We start from the raw sequence: 23393 nt of genomic DNA, 5'->3' as shown, positions 1-23393 counted from the left end.
GCTGGAATTAGGTCATTTGTATGTAACCACATCCCACTGTAGATACACATCCTTACTGAATTTGGTCTTCTCACTGCTTGTCTTTGCAGCATTTGATGTTGTTTTCACATTAACACCTTGCTGGGTGAGTATTCCACTTGCTCCAGCCTTTCTACCAGCCTTCTGCTTATGCCTGAGCTTGGATCTGCGTGATTTCTTGCTGCTGTCTCCTTCAGCCCTTGGGAAAGAAAATTCCTTCATTTAGAGGGCTTTCATCCAGCACTGGCAAACACCCGCAGGTAGAAGAAGAGCAAGACACGCAGCTCTCACTGCGAATGGTCCAAACGCGTAAGTGCGTGAGGAGTGCATGAGTGTTTGCATGCTGGAAGGAATTGTTTCCATGTTCTCCATGTGCTAACTCTGCCAATTATGTGCATCAGGTCCCTAGGGAATTCAACAGGCACTGCATGAAGAGGCATAGGATGTTCCTGCTTCACTCAGCACCTGCATTGCTTTGGTCAAGCCCAGCTCCAGTTGCCAAGCTTTGGGAATGGTATAAAAGACCCCGTGGGACCTGCCGGAACTCGGTCCTCCATCCAGTGCACAGCACAAGGACGGTTTCGCTGTAGACGCTGGACTTGCTACAAAGAGTTTGTGAGGGCAAACCCTGCCCAAGCTGAGCTGGGAGATGTTCTCGGCCCCAGGTTCTCCTTTGAGCATCTTGTAATAATTTCTTCCCTTGCAGCTGCCAGGAAGCAACAAATTAAATAGGATTTTCCATTCCCAGAGCTGGATGAGGAAGGACTGCGTGGTGGCCATTGAAAAGCCGTTATCCCTGCAAGAAGGCAGGTGAGTAGCTCGTGGGGAAGTGTACGGTTACTGCAAGAAGGTCTCCAACAAGGAGAAAACCCAACAGATATCACGGCCCCACATCAAGGAGAGGGAGAAGACAGGCAGGGGAGGCAAGGCTGGACAGACAAGAGGATGAGCATCCATGCACAGTGAAGGACAGGAGACATCTGATCTGGCAAGGGGACGGCAGCACCCCAAAAGCCAGTAGCTCAGACCTGCGAGGGCTTGACAGCATGCTCACACGCTCCAGCCTCCCCTTGAGATCCTCAAAGCCCAGGAGAGGACAGGCTCTGGGGACGCACCTTGGGGATCTGCACAGCCACATCACAGCATTTCCCACAAATCACTCTGTCCTGCAAAGAATTATGGGGGGTCTTCTCAAGAGGGAGATACCAAATCTCACCCGCTGCATGTATCAAGTCCCTGGGAGAGTATGTCAGTGGATAACATCCTTCCTGGCCCTCTGCCATGCTCCCGTGAGATGAAACCTTGTCATCATCCTCTTAGTGACAGCGAATTTTGCATTAATTGGCTCATTAAGTGCCAGGCTGGTTTTCTAAGCCGCCCTCCCCCACCTGTCACTCAGCAAAGCAGGATTAGCGAGGACTAACGATTCGGGAGATGCAAGATCCAAGAAGCAGCCTGAGATGCTCTCAGGAAAAACCCCCCAGCTCGCGTTGAGCTCCGAGCAGGCAGGGGCTGTGCAGAGTGTGGGGCTCTTTCTGCCCAGGCAGGATCAGTGCCCAGATGGCCAGTGTCCGTGATCCCAGGGATTTTCAGGCGAGATGATTGCCTTAGCTGTTTGAAGCCACGGCAGGGCGTTTAGAGAAGGATGAAGATAATACTGACAGTTGGAAACCGATCAAAACCCCAGGGCTAATAACTCACCCTTCTTTAATGCTTTCTTAATATCTTCAGTGCCCACAGGCAATTAGGGTCTCAATTTTATAACCGAGAGACTAAGCCCAAGGTGCTGGAGTCGCTCGCAAGAAAGGACGTGAGGTCCAAGAGCCACCAGCCCTGGGATGCTGCACCAACAGCAACAGTGGCTGCTTCCATCCCCGTCCCATTGTGCCGGGCTGGAGAAACATCTGTGCTTCAGGTTGGGTTACTTGGGACCAGGAGCCCATTGTGGCTGTGCAGAATTCTCTCCTTGTTTTCCCAGCTGCCCCAATGGGTTGGGAAAGGTCCAGCGACCACAGAAGGAGGATATTTCATTCAGCTGTGGCATTGGGAAAAGCACAGGAGAAGGAAATGGGAGAGATGGGTTGTTTTCCTGACCATTTTTTTTGCCTGGCAGGAGCATTCCACATGCCAAGGGAAGATTACGTCCTCCGGGAAGTCAGCAAGGAGACAAAACCCTCTTGTGCTTTGTGCAAATCCCAACCCACACCTGGCACAGCGTGAGCTCAAATGGAAAGCAAATAGGGGCATCGCGTGATCCTCCCGACGGGTCCTCACTGTGTCCCAGGCACCGGCTTGCCCTGTCGCAGCCACAGCCCGGTCCCACAGGCTCCGGGAAAGACGGGAACATCGTGACAGTCTGCAGACAGGCGACAGCAGTTTCGGTTTCTCCTGCAATAAAAGTCTCCCGGTTTGGTTCCTGGCCAAAGGGAAACACAGTGCTGGCACTGTGCTTTTTGCTGGCATCGCCAGGCAGGAGCCAGGAGTGGGATTTGATGCTTTTTACAGTCCTAATTACCATGTGTGAAATTAAAAAGAGGCCCTGCAAGGTATGCCCTCTCTTTGGGGTGATTCTACCCTTTGTGTCTCTACCAGAAGTTTCTCTAAAGGCTTCGCAAACGAGGATGTTGATCAGCACAGGGAAGGGCTGTTCCCTTCTTAGAAGATCTGTGCTTTCTCATTTTGTTTTACAAGGACTGAAAAGATCGTGTCCTCCAGGAGAGGATGCTACGAGAGCGGTGCTGGGTAGATGCAGGGCTGTCAGCCCATGCATGGCACCCGCAGGGTTGTTTGCCACCACCGTCTAAGATCATCCCACCTCTTGCATGCTGCAGGCACCAAAATGTTGTCCACTTCACACCAGGCTGGGTCCGATCCTGGCAAGTGAGATGCATTAATGTGCACCACGCTGAGCACTGGCAATCCCCCCAGCCCCAAGCTGCCTTAATCCATGGCCCTACTTAGGGGTCTGGGCAAAGATTAGCTGGGAACATTCCCAGCGATTAGGATTTAAGCACTTTGACATTTCACATCTTCTTAGACCTCGCAGGTGAGACCCTGGCAGCCGTAAATCCCCTCGGTCCTCGAGGGAGCGACAGCAAAAGCAGCTCCTGCGCCACTTGGGAACAAGCTTTACCCAGTTCTTGGTGTCAGATCAAGCTGCTTTGGCTAACAGATCTCCTTCTGGACAGGGAATGGCTATAAACAGTAAAATCTGGCAGGACCGCAACGAGTATCTGCTGTAAGACTCCCTTTGTGCCACTTCGCATCTGGTTTGAAAGGAGCAGCCCTCATCAGCGGTAGCAAAGCAAATGTCATTCCCTTTATAACATCCATACACATCATACATTAGACAAGTCTGGATGTCATTCAGGAACCAATTTATTTGAATTTTAGTTTGGTTTTTTCCCTGAACTGAACGCTTGGCTGACAGCAGAATCCGCAAAAATTATGTTGTACATTCACAGATATGTATAGAAAAGCAGGTAAATAAATACACATACATGAACACAAATAAACCACAAGGTTTAACACACGCACTTGGTGAGAGCTAAAATGCAAACACAGGGTGAAATTTGGGCGTTGTTTGATTTAGAGTCTTTGCCCTCAGTCAGGTGTGGTTGAAGCATTTCTTGCCGCTGTGGCTGTTGCTGTGCTTTTCCTTAGAAGATTTGAAATCCACAGCTCAGGAAACTACCTCAGATCCAGGTCACCACCAGGGACTGTCCTCCCATCAGGAAATCTGCATCCTTGGGTTCCCAGGCACCGCGGGCCCTTCGGAGCAGCCGATGTCAGTCTGGGCTCTCGCAGTTGTCTGTGCTGAACTCTTCTCTGTTCTGCTGAGACAGAAGGAGACATCCATGAGGTCCCTTCCCAAACTGAGCTGCTGCTCTTGGTCTTTTAGACGGGTTTAGGAGGAAGTTCTCCTTGAGGAAATCTGCTGTTACACCAAGTTGCAGCCCCACAGGGCATCCAGGGATGGGGCAGCCACCACTGCTCTGGGCAACCCGGGCCAGGGCCTCCCCACCCTCACAGCAGAACATTTCTTCCTAAGATCTTATCTCAATCTCCCCTCTTTCAGCTGAACACCGTTCCCCCTCATCCTACCCCTGCCCTCCCTGATCCAGAGCCCCTCCCCAGATTTCTTGGAGCCCCTTTCAGCACTGGAAGCTGCTCTAAGGTCTCCTCGCAGACTTCTCCAGGCTGATCAACCCCAGCTCTCTCAGCCCAGGCTGGATGAGGCTTGGAGCAACCTGATCCCGTGGGAGGTGTCCCTGCCCATGGCATGGCGGGTTGGAATTGGATGACCTTTAAGGTCCCTTCCACCCTAAAACATTCTATGATTCTCTTATCTCCTGGCAGTGGAGACACAGTGGGCAGGGAGCAAAGCAAGTCCTGCTCTTTGTGTTTGCATGAGCCATGCTCATGTTGGAGGAACACCAACCAGCACAAGGTAAGATCCATCACTCAGTCACTGCTCTGGTGTAAGCCTACATTACTGCTACTCACCCACGTCTATCAATCACTTTAAAATTACAGCATTTGCCCTCACTTGCTGCTGGAAGCTCAGCCCGGGACTTCTCCCTACCTGGAGAATTTTGCTGTAGGACAAAGGAGCAAAGGAGTCTTCCAGGTAGCGGGTGCCAAAGCCCATGATCCTGTTCACCGCCTGGTTGCAGATGCCTGCCACCTTGGCAGTGAGGTGCACCGTGAAGGCAAACTGGACCTCTCGGGGGTTGACGTCAGGTCTGCTAGCCGTCATTTCCTCGTGCACGTAGGCATCGGCCAAGTTCTTGAAGGCGTTGTACGACATGTCTCTGAAGAACATCCGTAGCCGTGCGTCTTCCTTCACCTGTTTAAGAAGCAATTGAATACACATTATGAGCAAATCACTTGGCGTGTCATCCTTGTCTTGAAGCCTTCACTCCACATAAGGATTGCAGTTCAGGGAGGACAGACAGACAATCATGCTCACACCCAGCTGGGGGATTAAAAGATGCCATTTCCTTGATTTCACTTAGATTTTCCCTGTCCTGGGGAAATCCATGGTGTTGCTATACATTATAGCAGCACAGAGCTTGGCTCAAACGCCCTCAGCCCACCAAAGTTTTGTTCTCACCTGTCTGTCCAGCTCATCTCCCGCACTCTGGAGCAGGGCAACAATTTTCCTGATGGCTTCATCTGTAGAGAGAGACACTACATTATCTCCAGCCCTTTCTCCAAGCCCCACACCCAGATGATCTAAGGGGACAGCGCTGCCTGTTTAGCCCTCCCTAAAAAACACCCCAATGCATCCACCACCATCACTGCAAACCCCACTTCCACCTCCTGTCCAGTGCCTCGTTATCCTTAGCCGGCAAAAACACACTCCTGCCTTTGAATTTTTCTCTCCCCAAATCAAACCCTACTGCTGAAAACCTCCCCCAAAAAACTTCATTGGGTCTCAGAAGCCACTGGGACAGGACTGAAGCAGGATTTGGGTCCTGAGCTGCGACACAAGTCTCGTACATGTTCTTTCTACACATGCAATGAAGATCTTGCAAGTGCAACACTCACCGACTTCATCGGAGCTGGCTGAACGTGGTGGCTCCCCATATCCACGTGCTCTGCTCCCCTGGCTGTCAGAACCCTGCACGATCAGCCCGATCTCTTCAGAGACTTGTGTGTAGTAGCTGTCAGGCCGCTCTACATCTGCTGGAAGAAAAACACATATTTAGAAGGAAGGATTACTTTTTGCCAGCCATTGACTGAAAGGGAAAAGCAGCTGCGGCAGCGACTGCAGCCACGTGGTGCTTGGTTTCACCCTGGATTAGTGCATACGAGCGGGGAATGATGGGCTGCGCTCTCTGAATCGTAACTGAGCAGCTCTGACTTGCCCTGAAGCTTTGCAGAAATCCCCGTGCCTGCTTTTCATCACGGGAAGCGATGGCCGTGTCCCGTGGGCTCTGCCTGCTGTGCCAGCTACCAGCACCCTTCCCCACCGCAGATCAAGAGCAGCTTCTTGTTGCCCTAAAGTGGTTTAAGATTTAGTCTCAGGTCTTGAATGGAGGTTTAAACTAAACCATCCTTGTTTGCCAGAGGAGGAAAACCTGTCCTTGGGTGATTACTGGGGGTAACTTGCCGTGCTCACAAGCTGGAGCAATGATGTGTGCTCAAAGCACAGGCAGGCTGACCCTTTCTTAGGGTATCAGGATGAGATCATAGCCCCCAAAACCTATCCCAAAGCCCAAGAAAGCATAGGAAGGGTGATGCTTAGGTTAGAAATCATAGAATCATTTAGCTTTAGGTTGGAAGGGACTTTAAAGATCATCCAGTTCCAACCCCCTGCCATGGGCAGGGACACATCCCACTGGATCAGGGCTCCAAGCCCCATCCAACCTGGCCTTGAACCCCTCCAGGGATGGGGCAGCCACAACTTCCCTGGGCAACCTGGGCCAGAGCCTCCCCACCCTCATAGTGAAGAAATTCCTCTTCATGTCCAGTCTAAATCTGCCCCTCTCCAGTTTATACCCATTGCCCCTCATCCTATCCCCACAGCCTTTATGAACAGCCCCTCCCCAGCTTTCCTGTAGCCCTTTCAGGTACTGGAAGGTCGCTATAAGGTCTCCTCAGAGCCTTCTCTTCTCCAGGCTGAATAAGCCCATATCTCTCAGCCTGTCCTCATACAGGAGGTGCTCCAGCCCTCAGATCATCCTTATAACCTCCTCTGGACCCGTTCCAACAGCTCCATCTCCTTCTTATGTTAAGGACTCCAGAACTGGACACAATACTCCAGAGGAGGTCTCACAAGAGAGGAATAGATGGGCAGAATCCCCTCCCTTGACCTGCAGGCTACATAGGAAATCAGCACGAAATACTATAACCTTCCCAAAAGAAACTCAGTGGAGGTCGCATTGGCAGTAGGGTTGGTTTAGGGGTGGTGAGGGTCCTACCTGGTGTGGCTGGTGCCAGGACCTGCCGCAGCGGAAGGCAGCTGGGTCGCTTGGCCTTTTCCCCAGCTGCTGCCTCTCCCCGCTCCTCCTCTGTGTGTTTCTTGAAGGAGAAAACCCTCTTGAGGCTGGGTCTCTTCTTCAGGGCTCTGCATGGTGGTGGGGATGTGTGTGAGTCTCCTCCAGGTCTTTTAGCCCGTTCTGTTTTGGAGCTGTGAGAAGTTCTGGCACTCTTCTCCTTTGCTTTGTGCCCCGTATTTTCCTTTTGGTCCTCAGGGCTCTTCTTGAGGAGCAAATTTAGGAAACTTTTGAACCAGGTGCGTTGGGTTTTGCCCTGGGAAGAGTTTTTTGTGTTTTTCATCTTGGGCTCTGGATCTTCTTTAAGGACCTCTCTGGGAGCTTTGCTGTCATCATCCAGAGCCCCATCCAGGTTCGATGCTTTGGGACTCTCCTCCTGGTCCTTCTTGGGGCCAAGTCTGGCACATGAATACTTGCTGAAGTCACTTTTTGACCGTTGCAGCCCATCTGCCTTCTTCCCTCGCCCTCCAGCTCTCTCCTGAAGAGTTTTCTTGGTCATCAGTGACTTTTCACAGCAGCTCAATGAGCGCCTGACGTAGATCTCCAGCACTTTCTTGGCCCCTTGCCTGTCCAGCGAGAGGATCTTGCCCGACGGCTGCTTCCCCACGTCCCACGGAGGCTTCTCCACAGCCAGAGCCTGCATGCTGCTGTGGAAGAAAACAACATTTTCAGCCTGAGTTTTGCTTTCCCCAGGGCACTGCATGGTCAGGTTGGGTATGATGGAAATCACCTCTGCTTTGGCACCCAAGGGTGCTTTGCGTGTCTGAGGCTGTTTTTGTTCAGCAAATGCTCAGCCCCTTTTATAGTTGTTCTCTCAGTGCTGCTTATGCCGACGGTGCACACAAGGTTTTATGATGGGCTATAGACACCACTGATAAGGGAAGCGAAACTGTGGGAGGTGGAGACACACAGGGGACGTCTGAGAGCCTGGCGATCATCCAGAGGGTTAGATCCAGCAAGGGTATCACCCAGGTGCCATCTTCCCATTGCAACATAACCCCCATGCTGTGATGAAAAACTACACACTGAGAGCATCTCTCCCCCGATGAAGCGACAAAACAGATTTTGTAGTATTTCCCTTTGAATTATTGGCTGCTTAGAAAAAAAAACCACATTCCTCAGCAGCCCTGGATGCTTCCAGCCCTTGAAGAAGCCAAGGGCAATGTGGGCTCTTGCTAATACCCTTAGTCACTACCAACATTGGATGAGCATGTTGCAATGACGCAGCCCCTCCAAGAGCTCTCACCAGTTTAAGGCTCCCAGCGGAGCTTTGGGCACCCGGTCCTTGCCTTTCCCATCACCCTTTTCCTCTATATTTACAAGTAAAATGAAGCAGGAGATATTACTATTGAAAAAAACTGCACCATGCCTGTGCCTTGTGTTGCCTCTGCTCCTAAAACCAATCTCACCCTTCAGGAAACCAGACCCAAACCAGACTTTCTCCACCAGTGAACAGCACATGGGAAGCCAACGCTGAAACCCAGCAGGCTCAGCTGTACAGAGCACCCTGGAGCCAGGCACCACCCTCCTCTCAGTCTAGATGAGCATCATCACAACGCACAAGACCGCCCGCCCACCCCAACCTGGCGTCTTTTTGGATCAAGGAGGCGAGTTTTGTGCATCCAAGCCAACAGCAAAGCCATCCAATAACAAATAATTCAACTAGATGTAATCACAGCCAAACAACAGCCCTCATCCTACCCCAGTTGATTCCAGTACATTGGCCACATCATGCTTTGTTTGCTGCTTGATATTTACCTTTCCATCAGTATTTCTGCCCTTCTGGGTATACGTCAAGACAAGCTCCTTGTCCACAGGTGCTAAGTGCTATCAGACTCTCCTGGGAGGTGCATTTTTATACCCAGGGCCAGTGCCTGGCTGAGTTGAGTCCTATTTTTAGCAACCATTCAGGTAAGAGTTCAGCGAGCGCTTCCGCCTGGGTTCCCCACTATCACCTTCCTTGTGGTGGAAAACAAATGGGCGTGAGTTTCGCTGGAGGAGAAACCAATTTCCTTATGACAAATAGCAGCAAAACAGCATAAAAATCACCTGTCACCTGGTGTAAGTGCTGGCCTTTGAAACCAGCTATCTAAACCAGATTGGCATTCCGTTTTGCTTTGGGTTTTATTGTTTTTAATGAGTCTGATGCCATGTATGGGCTTTTCTGGGTTGTTTTTGGGCAGAGAAGGTATAACTGTCACAGAAAAATGGGGGTTCGATGCAGCAAGCAGATAGAATCACAGAATCATTGAGGTTGGAAAAGACCTCTAAGCTCACCCAACCATCAGTCGAACCCCACTGTGCCTGCTAATGTACATCACCAAGTGCCACGGCCACACAGTTTTTCAACCCCTTCAGGGACGGAGACTCCACCACCGCCCTGGGCAGCCTCTGCCAGGGTTTCACCACTCTTTTAGTAAAGGAATTTTTCTTAATATGAAGTCTAAACCCACTGGTGCAACTTGAGGCCATTTCCTCTCATCCTGTCACTTGTCATATGGAAGAAGAGCCCAGCACCCGCCTGGCTCCAACCTCCTCTCCAGCAGCTGCAGAGAGTGATGAGGTCTCCCCTCAGCCTCCTCTTCTCCAGGCTAAACAGCCCCAGGGCCCTCAGCTGCTCTCAGATCCCCTGTTCTCCAGACCCTTCCCAGCTCCGTTCCCTTCTCTGGATGTGCTCCAGCCCCTCAATGTCCTTCTTGGAATGAGAGGCCCAAAATTGAACCCAGGATTCAAGGTGTGACCTCTCCAGCACCGAGTCCAGGGGTCGATCCCTTCCCTGCTCCTGTTGGCCACCCCATGGCTGATCCAAGCCAGGATGCTGGTGGCCTCCTTGCCCACCAGGGCACACTGCTGGCTCATGTTTATGAGCCAGATTACGTTTATGTTCAGCTTGAATCCCAGGAGCTTCCAGGAATGTGGATGTCATGACTGTTGCAGGGCCACAGCCACTCTGGGACATGGTGCTATCAGGTTGTTGCCTAACTCCAAGCATGGCTGGGTTATAACATCTTTGAAAGCCATCCTGGTGTCCTTCAGACACAACACATCCTCATGAACACATGGACTCGAACCCTTTGCACCCACATGGCTCCCACTCAGCGTAGCCCAAGGGCAGAGCATCTGCCACAGCCCAACCCACAAGACAGATCTTCTGCACATTCCAATATCTACAATCTGCCACTGGGCCAAACCAATCCCTTTGGTCCCACAGCCACCCCCTTGCACCCTCCTGCAGGTTGCTGCCTGCCATCCTCATTGCTATTTTGCCATCTGATGGCAATATTTCGCACTGCACCTTGCAGGAACGGATGAGGATGCTTTTGCTGGGCATGGGCTTCCAGCATGCTGGCTTTGGAAAACCCCTTGGCCAGATTCCCACCTGAGGAACGCTGCACTTTCTCCTGTTTACACCTGGGATCATGTGCTGCCCAGGTTCCTCCCAGATAAAAATAGTCTTTTCCTGATAACAGGTCCATCTTGCAACCGAAACAGTCCAGGGTTGTTTTCTTTCTGCTTCTACAAACTTTTGATGCTATAATTGGAGGAGATCCAGTCCGTTTCCCTCTGCTTCTCCTGAGCCTACGCTGATGAATCAGTCTGGTATTGATTAGGAATTACCTGGCTTTGTTTTTCAGCATCCCCATCTACTTCCGATAAATAATTAAACCATCTCCAGGAGGTCCATGGTGCTAACCACCATATGACCACATCCTTACATAAACCGGTCGATTCCAGTGGGTGAGGAAGAGTTTCATAATCCATTGTTGTTGTTTATTCTTCTCTGCAAAACGAAAAGCCACATCCACTCTGGCTACGGGGCACAGTCTGGCCATCTCCAGTTTGGAGATCTTGCCACTGGAGACTATCCAAGGCTGAGTCCAAAGACTTTCCCTGCTCATAGAGGAATTGTCACGATTAAACTGGGAATCAACGTGGACTTAAGGCCTCTTGCAGGCTTTTCCTCTTTGTAGCAGGCTTTCTGGACACAGCTTGACAACAGGATATCCAAAGTGACACCAAAAACATCTTGACCTGAATTGTGATTCTGGATCCAGACCTTTATCCAAGGTCAGATCCTTGCTGTGATTTGGGACATACACAAACCTAGCGGGAGAGAGGCATAGCCGAGTCGCCTTCCCTGGAGGTGTTTAAGGAACGGGTGGATGAAGTGCTGAGGGACATGGTTTAGGGAGTGTTAGGAATGGTTGGACTCGATGATCCAATGGGTCCTTTCCAACCTTGTGATTCTGTGATTCTGTGATAAGAAAAACGTGTTTGGAAGAGACCCAAGACAAACCAAAAGCCCATTAACAGAGCTGGGGGAAGAGATCGGGATCCAAATTTGTCCTCTTTTCTCATCAATTCTAGGAGGGAATGAGGTGGTTGGAAACACAGTCACATGGAAGGAGCACCCAGAGCCAAGGTTGGTATCTTCAGAGTGGCGACGCTGGATAGAAAAGCAGAACTAAAAGCATGGGGACACATAACTGGCTCATTTACAGAAACTTGCTCCAGAAGACGGAAAAAACAAGGAGGAAGTATTCCTGCAAGGTGCAGGAGGCTACAATGGGATCAGGAGAACGCAGGAGCCAAATCACCCAGATTTCTTGGGAACAAGACAGGCCACAGGCTGAGGCTGGAGATCAGGATGGGTGGGACAAGCTCAAGCAGAGGAGATGGGGATCACCACCCTTGGAGGCCTTCAAGATCTGAGTGCTGGAGACATTTGTGTTTTAAAGTGGGCCACAAAGGTCCCTTTGAGCCAACACCAGCCACGTGGGCACAAAAATATCCGCAGTTTCGGATCTGTATCATGACAGATGAGGGCAGCCACTGCCCCCTGCACCGGCCACAGTTTGGACAGACAGCACAGCCAACACGTGGCCTTGGTGGAAACCTCTCTGTGTGGCTGTGCGGTGCCTCTGGCTGAAGCAGGTGGTGGGCACCCAAAGCAAACCCTCTTTTCCTCCAGCCCTAGGACTGATTTTAGCTGCTGTCCTCAGCAGATGAGCAGTGCAAGACAGCAGCAGGCACACATGGGCATTTGCATCTGCTGCTGTGCAAGACCTTGCCTCAAACGCCACCACACCTGGTGCTGCTGAAGTATGGACGATGACCTGCAGGGAACGAAGGACCTGCAAACCTTCAGGAAAGCCTGTGAGGGACACCCGTCTGTCACTGCCCCTGGACTTCAGCCATGGCAAAAGTTCCCGACTGCTGTGTGCTTTCCCTCCTCACAACAAACACCCCGGCACGAGTGGCGTTTACTCAGCTGTTTACCGAGAGGGATGAGTCCTTGTTCCAGGAAACCAGCAGGTTTACAGCCCTCCTGCTTCTGCTTACTGCAGGGAAAAGAGCTACATTCGGCCGGGAAGGAGAGGAGGGCTTCCTGGGAGCATGGAAAGAGCCCGTCGGTACAAAGGTGCCCTTTGCTTTTCACCCTCCAAGATCCCTCCAGGATCCCTTTGGAGCTGCGCTGGCACATGGTGGAACAAGGAGGGTTGAGTGCACTTGGCAGCTTCCCAACAGGAGAGGAAATCCCCATCCAAGTCCAAGAGGAGCCTTAGTCACTGCTAGAAAAACAGGTGAAGAGAGGGCATCTTGCGTACTCCCTGCAGCACGGCACAAGCGCCAGGATCACCGATGGTCATCTGCTCCAACAAAACAAGCCACGCAGGCTGGAGAGTCATCAGAGCTCTTCCCATGGCAAGAACTATCTTGATAGGAGAATATCAGGAATAATGCACCCATGGAAGTGCATCGCAACAGCAATGCAAGGCCAGGATGGAACAGTTGGCAAGGAAGGAGGTCAGCTTTCCCACCAAAGCTGTGCCTCAAGGCTGGGCAGAACTCTGACTCTCCACTGAATTTCACCCCAAGAAAAATCTGATTTTAGTCTTCTCTGGGACAAAAAAGCACCCTTTGTGGAACGAAGGATGAAGTCTGGATGCTTCAGTATACCTTCTCAGTGGGGTGCATCCCCAGGCTGCAGCTTGGCTGGAAAACCTCCAGCTCCCTCTCCTAGCAGATTCCTTCCTAGCTAGGGGACCTCCCAAATGCTGTGACACCATGCCTATTTACCCCACTAGAGTTTCTCATTTCCTTCTCCTCCACAGTTTGACTCATGAAGCACCTTCATTTTGCCAACAAGCTGGTGATTTTTCTGGAAGTGAAACTTCTCAGCCAACGTCTCTGGAGATGTCATACTGTTGACATTTTGCCAGCCAGCCACCATGTGCCTCCACCACCACCTCTTGCTAAGTGCAAGAGCTCATCAGCTTCCTCAGGCTCTTTTTAGAGGTTGTAAAGTAGTTTTGGAGGAGCAACACCAATTACAGCAAGATGGACTGTGGTTTCAGATTGGCAACAATCATTTTTGGTGGAAACCTCAGTCACCAACCCTTGCCAAAGCTTCCTCATGAGACTGACAGTTCCCAGACCCGGTCACAGCAGTGCTGTGCCAAAAGCTGTGCTGATGCCGCTCTGAGATGGCAACTTGAGCTTGGGAAAGGGTCCAGAGCAAAAATACCTGGCAGCAGGATCATTTCTGCAGTGGTGCAAAACCAATTTGGAAGGAACTCCCCTTTCCCATCAGCCATGAAACATGACACTGCGTCACAGCCTGTATCTGTACTTGTTCACGTAGCTACAAAACACCATGTGTTCACCCATCTGCTGAGCAGCTCAGAGTGTCGCCTTTGGTTTAGGGACCGCTGAGCTTGAGGACAAAATCTGTGTGCCCACACGAGCTGGTTTTAAATGAGGAAGGCTTGAAGGATGCAAGGGACAGGATGAAGGGGAATGGTTTGAAGCTGAAAGAGGGGAGATTGAGATGAGATCTTGGGAAGTAATATTTTCCTGTGAGGGTGAGGAGGCCCTGGCCCAGGTTGCCCAGAGCAGTGGTGGCTGCCCCATCCCTGGAGGGGTTCAAGGCCAGGTTGGATGGTTCTTGGAGCCTCTGATCCAGTGGGAGGTGTCCCTGCCCATGGCAGGGGGTGGAACTGGATGGGCTTTGAGGTCCCTTCTGACACAAACCATTCCATGACTCTATGCTTCTATAATTTGGAATCAAAGCAAATAACCACATGTCCATTAAGTATGGTCATATTCATAACTGACTTCATTCCTTTTCACATTATTTAGCCACTTAATTAGAAAAAACATGACATGGAGTGAAAGGAATTAAAATGAGACACATCTTTGGGCATCCATGCAGCCTGGAGCTCCAGCCAGTCCCAATCCAGGGAGATATTTCAGCACTCTTAATCACAGGAGCAATCTCACCGGCTGCTGTGAGGTTACAGGCAGCGTATCTGCAAATTAAGTCCAATCTTGAATCAGGGAAATGGCTCAGATTCTGAGCAGCCTGTTCTCCAAGAGCACTTCGGTAGATGCTTAATCCAGATCGCATCCTGTGGTGTTCTCCGCTCAGCGTGTCTTGCTGTAAGGAGGGAGCACTCTTTACCAACGAGTTTCAGCTTTAAAGACAAGCATCAACATTTACAGAGCAAAAGTACTACATTCCCTCCTAGAGGACAGAAGAGAAGCAAGCAGAAGAGTAGCCCACACGTTCACCTGTATTTTCCAGGCTGGGGGACAGTTTGTGTGTGTTTTGCTGATGAAGAGATGTTGCAGCTTTGGCTCGGGGCAGGTTTTGTAATCCAGGACCAGATCTGTGCTCAGGAGATGCCAGAGACGCTGACACCTCCCAGGGGAGCACAAATCCGTCTGTGACACACTGCAAGTGCCACCTTCACAAACTTCCTATGGTAAAACCTCCAGTGGGTCTTCTTTCAAATCCTCACTGTCCTCATTCTCCAGCTGCTCCAGTTTGCTGGATTTCTCATAGATGATCTCCCCAGGAGTCTTCAAAAACCTGCAATTCATTTTTAGAGGCTTTAAGTGCATGTCCAAACCCATCCCCAAACCAGGTTGTCAATGCTGGAGCCCTTGCTGAGCTGTGGGGCTTGTTAGAGGGTATCTGCCACCCCTGGGCTTTGCTGAGGATCTCTTGCTTTGCACCCAGGGTTCTCCAAGCCCAGGGAGACAAAGCTCAGCACTCATGAGCCCAGCTCTGGCATTTAAAGTCCAAACTAGCCCCAAGGAAGCGGACAGCACTGAAAACGGGAGGTTCTGACTTATTTCCACCCTCTTCTTCCATCTGGAGTTGGACTTCAGATCTGGTGTCGCTGGGGAACAAGAGGGAAGTTTCCAGCTCTGCTGGGTTCAGGGACATTTCCAGCAGCACCAGCTGGACTCCAGGTAAGAAAGCAGATGGATGCTGACCCCAGGGCATGTTGCTGGCTCACAGCCCTGGAAAGTGCATCAGATGGGACCTGGAGCCCAGGCTTACACCTGGACGCAAACCCAGCGGGTTGAAACAAAGAGAACAGCAACCACTAAGGTTTTGCAAATTTAAAACCAGCCCAGGCTTTCACACCTCAACGTGAAGGCTGATTCCAGCTCCGAGATGAGCACAGCTGCTGTGGGATGCCCGAGGTACAGGAACACGGTCTAGTCTGGGACCAAACCCAATCTCCTTTCCAGCACCATAAACCCAGAAGACTGGGGACTACAGGGAAGCTGGGGAGGGGTCTTGATCAGGGAGTGCAGGAATAGGACAAAGGAGAATGGTTTGAAGCTGAAAGAGGGGAGATTTAGAGAAGATCTTGGGAAGAAATGTTTTCCTGCGAGAATGGTGGGGCCCTGGCCCAGGCTGCACAGAGCAGTGGTGGCTGCCCCATCCCTGGAGGGGTTCCAGGCCAGGTTGGATGGTTCTTGGAGCCTCTGATCCAGTGGGAGGTGTCCCTGCCCATGGCAGAGGGTGGAACTGGATGGGCTTTAAGGTTCCTTCTAACCCAAACCATTCTGTGATTCTATGAAGACAGACCATGTTCCCATGCATTACTCCAACCTATGGCAAAGATGCTGCAACTTCAGCTCAGTGTGGACTATGAAGGATCCAGCAAGATGAAGCAGCTGCCAACAACTGGAGCCCACTACCTTCCCATGCCCCATCCACACTGTCCCAGGCAGCTCACTTCTCTGATCTGTTTCATCTCACCTGAACAACAGCTTCTGCCCGGGCTCCTTCTTGATAATGTTGAGTTTGTAATAGTGTCTGAGCGCTCGTGACATCTTCTCATATGTCATGTTCATCCGGTTCTGAAAGAAGGGAAGAATTTGGGGCAGTTGAGTAAAAGCAAGTGCCAAAACTTGGCTTAGGTCCATCTGCACATGTGGGACATTCGAGGTTCTTGGGCATTGCAGAAATGATAATTTTTTCCTCAATTGCACTTACCTTGTGGTTCCCCCAGAGCTGGGCAAGTCCACTTGGGTTAACAACACGGAAGACCTTGGCTTCCTTGTCTTCCCACTTGATGTAAGGCTCATAGCGGCTGTCGGAGAGGAGCTGGTACACATAATCCCACAGCAACCTGCAGTCTGACCATTGGTGGAGAATAAATAGTCACAGAGCTCCCTTTAAGACCCCTACGCTTCAGTGAGGGTCAGTCGGCAACACAATTGCATGTGGTAGCAACAATAATAAATAAGAAGAGCCCAGAGTTCACAAACAGAACCTCTACTGCTAGATCTCAAAATACTAGTGGGAAACTGAGGCAGGGAAGCACACACTGATAAGTGGAATAAATGGAATGGAGATAATAGGCAGACAGGACAATGCACAATCTCGTTTCCCCAAGGAATCAGGCTATAAACCAGTCACATTTACCTGCAATTTTCCCATCCACTGGGGCTGACTGGGCTGTAGGAAAAGAGCAGATGGCATCTGCCCCGCAGCTGCCCTCCAAGCCGTTGGGAGAGAGGTTCAGTGGCTCCACGTGGCTGCGGGACACAGACTGTTCTGCACGATCCAGGGAGGAGAAAACAGCAGCTGGGACAACCTCAGCTCTACAGTCTGCCCCTGAAAAAAAAAACCAACCCTATGGTGCATTATGGCAGTTCCAAGGAGATCTTCCAAAGCCCTGAACGAAGCGTGGAATGACACCCCAGGCTGGTCACCAGCCCAGTCAGAAGCAGCCAGTGCTGAGGGGAGCCTGGGATTTTCCTAAGACAGGAGCAACAGGAGGCCCAGGGGAGTTTGAGGAGACACCAAGTAGGGTAATGGTCATATTAGAGAAGAAAGGTTGGAATAGGAGAATGCACCAGAGTGCCTTGAAAATCATTGTGGGGGCTTATCTTGCTCATAACTCTACATCTGAGCCAGCAGAGGAGCTCCAGAAAGCACTAGGGCCTCTCCCTGCTCCACTCATCGCCCAGAAGCTCTATTTGAGCCCAATCCCAACTCCTTTCCCAGCTCTGCTACAGGAGGAGTAGTCTCCAGCAGGACTGTGTCTCTGCCTGCCTACTGACCCTCCCTGATCCAAATCTCAATCTGCAGATAGACTTCCTAGTGGCTATAGCCTTGCATGGTCACCATGGATCCACCTGGTGTTGTGTAGGCTGATTCTGACCAGACCTGCTTCGTGTGATCCAGTGGGAGATGTCCCTGCCCATGGCAAGGTGGGTGGAACTGGATGTACATTAAGGTCCTTTCCAACCCAAACCATTCTATGATTCTATTACTACAAACTTCCTTGATGACCTGGACTTTGTCGGAGCTGGCTGCCATCTCCAGGATTATCCTGCTTGCCTTGCTCAGGTTGTGTGGGATGGGTTCAGCAGGTTGAGCTCCAAACCCCAGGCGTGTGCAACTTGCTATAGCTGAGGGCAGGCTCTGCTTGATGCCATTCTCCATCATACCTTCCTCTGTGCTCCTGGCTTCCCCAAAGGGTGAGCTGGACAAAGGACTGCACACCAGAGCTCTTCTTTGAGTCTTAACATACTGGAGTACTTCATATAACACATCACCTGCAGGGAGGGAATGTCTACTCAGATGACTTCATATCATAGTAGAGACTCTCTCAGTGGACGTTGTTGCTTAGGTTTCTGTGCTACGGAGTAAGAGGTTATTCCCCATCTCAAAGCATTTGCAGTCCAGATGGACTAGAGGAAGGAAGAAGGTTGCTCTTGTCTCCAGCATTCAAGCGCGCAGGCAGAGTTAAAGCCTGGTCTGCTGGGACCCATCCAGCCCCTCCCAGCAGACCACAGGTCACGCTGTGCCAGTCCTCCGCAGCTCCCCTGCACTCGGTCTAACCTGAGCTCGGAGCTCGGTGTCTGAAGTCATCCTTGGTGAGGATGCACAGGGCTTTGCCGTTCATTTCAAACTTGCTTTCATCGATTTGTCGAAGGGAATACTCTTTCTCAGCCCATCTTAGCCAGTGGATCACATCATCCTTGCTCCACAGGGAGGGTTGGATTCCTGAAACCAGGGACAGCCTCTGAAACAACTCAGTTTCCAACCTCAAAACTGCTGAGGGGCAGGGCAGGAGGCTAATCTTCTCCATCACCAGACTTGCCCTCTATAAACACTCACCGGTAAATAAAGCCCCAAAGAGAGAAAATGAATTCTGATAACTGCTCCAGCTTGTTCCCCTTGACAGCAGGGAACGGTCCCTGGTTGGTACACCACACCTGCCTGGTACCCACCATGTCCCACCCTGTGGAAGCTCCTTTTTTAAGCAGTGTTGACTTGTTCAACATCTACTCACTCAGCCTGCCTGGAAGCTTGAAGATCTCCCCCTCTCTGATGGGTGTTTGGCCGGCCTGGGACAGGGGTGCTAATGAAGCTGCGACAACAGGGCTGGAAGAACTGACTGCCAATTTACCCTGGGGAAAAAGAGAGCAAACAAAACACATCAGTGGGGGCAAATTTCCAGCTCCGGTCTTGCCTTTGCTTTGGAGATGCCTCCATTGGAGTAAACACTACTCTGATAGTTTCTAACTGGTTTCTCATAGCAGCGTGATGTGCTGTCTGAAGCTGTTCCAGCTCTCTAAGTCCTTTATCCACCCAGGATGAATCTCTGGGTGCCCAAAACAACATTAGTAGCCAGAGATCCCCCCTTTCTTTCTCCAGCTCTTTTCTTTAGCGAAGGCACCTGCTCTCATCCAGGCTCTGGATGTGGGTTATCCATCCCCACTGCCCCATGGCTGCAGGGAAGGAGAAGACTGGCAAGATGGAGCCAAGACCTTGGCTTCCTGCAGGATCCCCAGATGCTTGTTGGATGTCCTGGGTTGTAGGACAACACTTTAGAGTTGTGAGAACACAGCTGGCAACAGTGCTTAGGTGTCTTAAAAACATGGTATGAAGAGATCTATAACTTTGTCCTTAGTGATCATTTGGACACGAGCGGAAATAGTCATCCTGCGGTTTAGGGAGATGTCCACTCATCTGGCTCTCCTGCCAGAAAGTCCCAATCCCTCAGGAATTACTCCACCCTCTTGGTTGCTCATTAAGGAGCACCTCCAACCTCACCGATTGCTCATTAAGGAGCCCCTCCAGAGTCACAAAAAGGGTGAGATAATCAGCGCTGGGAGGAGAGGCAGCCGCAGCACCGCTGTCAGGCTGAAGGTTCAGCATTGCCCCCACTCTGTTTCTGGGCTCTCATTCAGAGCACGTGAGCCAGAAGGGAGCTCAGATCCTGCTTTCAGCCCCATCTAGATCTTGAAATATCACTGGCAGCCGAGCAGATAATGTTTCCCCTTTAAAATCTATTAACATGAATCCCAGCAATTTCTCAGCTTCATTCTCTGGAAAATGAACGATTTTGCCTGCAAATGGTATTTTCCGAAGCAGCCACCAGCTCTGAGCACTTCAGGTTTTTATGGAGGTGGTTAGAGGAGACAGCGCTTCTCAGAGAAGTCATGGTTGCCCCATCCCTGGAGGTGTTCAAGGCCAGGTTGGATGAGGCTTGGAGGAATCTGATCCAGCAGGAGATGTCCCTGCCCATGGCAGGGGATGGAACTGGATGGGCTTTAAGATCCTTTCCAACCTAAACCATTCCATGGTTCTATGAGTCTGGAGTGTGTCTGGGGGTTGAGGAGCTGAGCCCCCCAGAAAACCAGGGGCGAAGGAAACCACTGCGTGCACTGGCAGAGCAGACGGTGGTTGGACACATCTTAAACACAAAGCTGGTGTCCTCAAAGCTAGGAGCATGGGAGGCAGGAGCAAAGCACTCCAGCCTTTTCCAGTAGAATGCATCCCTGTGATCTGGGCAAGTTAGAGCAGGAGAAAGGCAGCAGTTCGGTGATGGGTGGTGGGGTTGTCATCACCAGAAGGATGGGAGTGAGCAGTTTGCCTGTCAGCGGAGCCATGGTCCCCGGCTGCCTTGGGGCTGCTCGTTTTAGCAGCTGCATGGTATGAAGAACCAGAGACACTCCGCAATAAACTCCGTACAGGCTTGATAGTAGCGTGAAATGTGTTTCAGATTCAATCTAAGCAATAAACTACGGGAAAGATAAAAGTGAAAGAATTTAGCTGTGTATTTTGCCTAGAACTCCCCCAAAAAGCTGTTTTGGTTTTCTCATAACAGTTTCACTCCCTTAAAATGAGATTTACAGTAAAACCAAATGTTTGAGTTTCTTTCTTGCTCCTGAAGATTGTTGGAACGAGTCCAGAGGAGGCTACAAAGATGATCCGAGGGCTGGAGCATCTCCCACACAAGGACAGGCTGAGAGAGTTGGGGTTGTTCAGCCTGGAGAAGGCTCTGAGGAGATCTTATAGTGACCTTCCAGTACCTGAAGGGGCTACAAGAAAGCTGGAGAGGGGCTGTTCATAAAGGCTGTGGGGATAGGACGAGGGGCAATGGGTATAAACTGGAGAGGGGCAGATTTAGACTGGACATTAGGAAGAATTTCTTCACCATGAGGGTGGGGAGGCCCTGGAACAGGTTGCCCAGGGAAGCTGTGGCTGCCCCATCCCTGGAGGGGTTCCAGGCCAGGTTGGGTGGACCTTGGGCAGCCTGATCCAGTGGGAGGTGTCCCTGCCCATGGCAGAGGGATTGGAACTGGATGGGTTTTGAAGTTCCTTTCCACCCAAACTACTCTGATTCTATGATTCCCAGGGCACACAAGCCACATTCTGAATTTTCATTGCTTCGTACCAATTCTGTTCTTGCTTTTTTTCCCCACTTAGCTGCTTTCCCACATGTTTTGGAGCCGGCATTTTGTTGCTTTGAGTGGGGATATTGTCAGGGGAGGGGAGAATAAAGAGAAAAATAAAAATAAAGAATAAAATTAAAAATACAATTCATATATACTACATTTTCACATGGAGAGGAGAGGAGAGGAGAGGAGAGGAGAGGAGAGGAGAGGAGAGGAGAGGAGAGGAGAGGAGAGGAGAGGAGAGGAGAGGAGAGGAGAGGAGAGGAGAGGAGAGGAGAGGAGAGGAGAGGAGAGGAGAGGAGAGGAGAGGAGAGGAGAGGAGAGGAGAGGAGAGGAGAGGAGAGGAGAGGAGAGGAGAGGAGAGGAGAGGAGAGGAGAGGAGAGGAGAGGAGAGGAGAGGAGAGGAGAGGAGAGGAGAGGAGAGGAGAGAGGGAAAACACTGGCCGAGCCAGAGCGGCTTTTAGATCAGTCCCAAAAGAGAGGGAACGGAGATGGAGCCCCTCCGGGGCAGCATCATCTTCCAGCCGCTAATTGAGGAGGGGTGGCTCTTACCTGCATCCCCAGAGGCGGAGGGGAACCGCTCCCACCCCGGGGGTCCCGGTCCGTCCCGTCCTGGCTCTGCGGCCGCTGAGGCTTCGGAGCGATCCTTCCGGGAAACGAAATCGAAACGATCCCCGGGAGGCAGGAGAGCGGCCGGGGCAGCGCCCGGGCCGGGGACACCGGGACACCCCTCGGGAACGGGGTCCCGCGGGTCCCCCCAGCCCGGCACCGCCCGGGGACCCCGCCCCGAGCATCCCCGTGTCCCCGAGCATCCCTGTCCTTCCAGGGGATCCCTGTGTCCCCGAGCATCTCTGTGCTCCCAGGGTATTCCTGTATCCCTGAGCATCCCTGTCCTTCCAGGGGACCCCTGTGTCCCTGAGCATCCCTGTCCTTCCAGGGGATCCCCGTGTCCCCGAGCATCCCTGTCCTTCCAGGGGATCCCTGTGTCCCCGAGCATCCCTGCCCTTCCCGGGGATCCCTGTGTCCCCGAGCATCCCTGCCCTTCCAGGGGATCCCTGTATCCCCGAGCATCTCTGTCCTTCCAGGGGATCCCTGTATCCCTGAGCATCCCTGTCCTCTTAGGGCGGCTCTGTGGAGTCCCCATCCCTGGAGGTGTTTAAATGATGGATGGATGAGGTGCTCAGGGCCATGGTTTAGTGGCAGATGGGAATGGTTGGACTCTGTGATCCAAGAGGTCTTTTCCAACCTGGTGATTCTATGATTTTATGATTCTATGATTTCCATGATTCCGTGACTCTACGGTTCTATGGTCCCACGATTCTAAGGTTCAATGATTCCATGATTGTATGATTTTAGCATTCCACCATTCCCCGCACAAACGAGTCCGCCCACAGCGGCGGAAGGACACCTGACCCCATCACTGACCGCCGCACCTCCGCCGCAGACACGTGCCCGGTCCCCACACGCGCCCCGCCCCTCCCGCTGTCCCCATTGGCCAGCGCGGGGGAGGGGCGTGTCCTGGGGTCAGGACCAATGGGAATGTGGCGTGGGCGGGGGGAAAGGGGCGGGGACTGGGAAGACCCCGCCCCCCGCGCGCGCCCCGGAAGGAGCGGCCTCGGCGGGGACTTGGTGAGTGAGGGCTGGGGGGGGGCATAGGGGCCCGCTCCGCCCTCTGAGAGGATTGGGGGGGACTTAAGGCTCTTCTCAGCCCTCTATGGAGTTCGAGGGTCCTGCTCTGACTCTCTGTGAGGCTTTGGGGTGCTTAGGGGCCCTCACAGCCCTCCATGGGACTTGGCAGGCCCCGCTCCGGCTTTCTGTGAGGATTGGGAGGGGCTTGAGGGCCCTTCCAGCCCTTCATGGGGCTTGGGCGTCCAGCTCCAGCTCCCTATGAGGCTTTGAGGGTGCTTAGGGGACATTCTAACCCTCCGTGGAGTTTGGAGTGCCCAGCCCTGGCCCTCTGTGAGGCTTGGGAGGGCTTTAGAGGCCCTCTCGGCCCTCCATGGGGCTTGCGGGGCCCTGCCCTGGCCCTCTATGAGGCTTAGGGAGGGTGTAGGGTCCCTCCCGGCCCTCCATGGAGTTTGGGGGTACCACTCTGGCTCCCTATGATTCTTAGCGGGGCTTTAGGGGTTCTCCCAGCCCTCCATGGGGTTTGGGGGTCCAGATCTAGCTCTCTATGAGGGTGCTCAGGGGACTTTCCAGACCTTCGTGGGGCTTGAGAGGGCCCTGCCTTGGCTCTTTATGAGGCTTAGGGGGGCTTTAGGGGTTCTCCCAGCCCTCCATGGGGCTTGGGGTACCCTGCTCTGGCCATTTGTGAGTCTTGGGATGGGGGGGAAGCCTTGAGGCCCTTCCCAGTCCTCTGTAAGGATT

General features: G+C 52.0%; 3 protein-coding genes across 6 annotated transcripts in view; 1 reads left to right on the top strand and 2 right to left on the bottom strand.

Annotated features, from left to right (window-relative positions):
* Positions 1–3589: 3589 nt before the first annotated feature.
* On the bottom strand, positions 3590–13971 carry LOC104062298 (apoptosis facilitator Bcl-2-like protein 14). 4 transcript variants are annotated; one of them, XM_054087989.1, is made up of 6 exons: positions 10641–13971; positions 6948–7669; positions 5572–5709; positions 5135–5196; positions 4604–4867; positions 3590–3854 (listed from the first exon to the last, which is right to left on the bottom strand). In XM_054087989.1, the coding sequence occupies exons 1-6, from the start codon at positions 10664–10666 to the stop codon at positions 3807–3809; spliced, it is 1260 nt and encodes a 419-aa protein (XP_053943964.1). In that variant the 5' UTR covers positions 10667–13971; the 3' UTR covers positions 3590–3806. The 4 variants fall into 4 exon arrangements, with proteins under 4 accessions (XP_053943964.1, XP_009562636.2, XP_053943962.1 ...); XM_009564341.2 differs by lacking the exon at positions 10641–13971 and having other exon boundaries at positions 6948–7829; XM_054087987.1 differs by lacking the exon at positions 10641–13971 and having other exon boundaries at positions 3590–3851; positions 6948–7829.
* On the bottom strand, positions 13966–21699 carry ETV7 (ETS variant transcription factor 7). The gene is given in 8 exon segments (XM_054087990.1): positions 13966–14898; positions 16087–16187; positions 16324–16466; positions 16756–16947; positions 17787–17894; positions 18181–18345; positions 18635–18752; positions 21579–21699. Coding segments are annotated over 8 exon segments (1209 nt in total). The 5' UTR covers positions 21585–21699; the 3' UTR covers positions 13966–14522.
* An 886-nt stretch (positions 21700–22585) lies between these two features.
* Positions 22586–23393, top strand: part of KCTD20 (potassium channel tetramerization domain containing 20) — a 32363-nt gene continuing 31555 nt past the window's right edge. Inside the window, exon 1 of the mRNA XM_054087705.1 lies at positions 22586–22655. The gene's annotated coding sequence lies outside the window, so the exon portion shown is untranslated. The remainder of the gene's footprint in view (positions 22656–23393) is intronic.

Source organism: Cuculus canorus, chromosome 24 (assembly GCF_017976375.1).
Source record: "Cuculus canorus isolate bCucCan1 chromosome 24, bCucCan1.pri, whole genome shotgun sequence".
NCBI classification, from domain to species: Eukaryota; Metazoa; Chordata; class Aves; order Cuculiformes; family Cuculidae; genus Cuculus; species Cuculus canorus.
This window is presented reverse-complemented; position numbering and strand designations above follow the sequence as displayed.

Excerpts from the sequence above, each read along its gene's own strand:
- LOC104062298 (XM_009564341.2), bottom strand. The coding sequence starts at position 7,725 with ATGCAGTGCCCTGGGGAAAGCAAAACTCAGGCTGAAAATGTTGTTTTC. Across the intron at positions 5,710-6,947 it reads CCTGGCACCAGCCACACCAG|CAGATGTAGAGCGGCCTGAC; the intron begins GTAGGACCCTCA and ends TTTTTCTTCCAG. Across the intron at positions 5,197-5,571 it reads AGCCAGCTCCGATGAAGTCG|ATGAAGCCATCAGGAAAATT; the intron begins GTGAGTGTTGCA and ends CTCTCTCTACAG.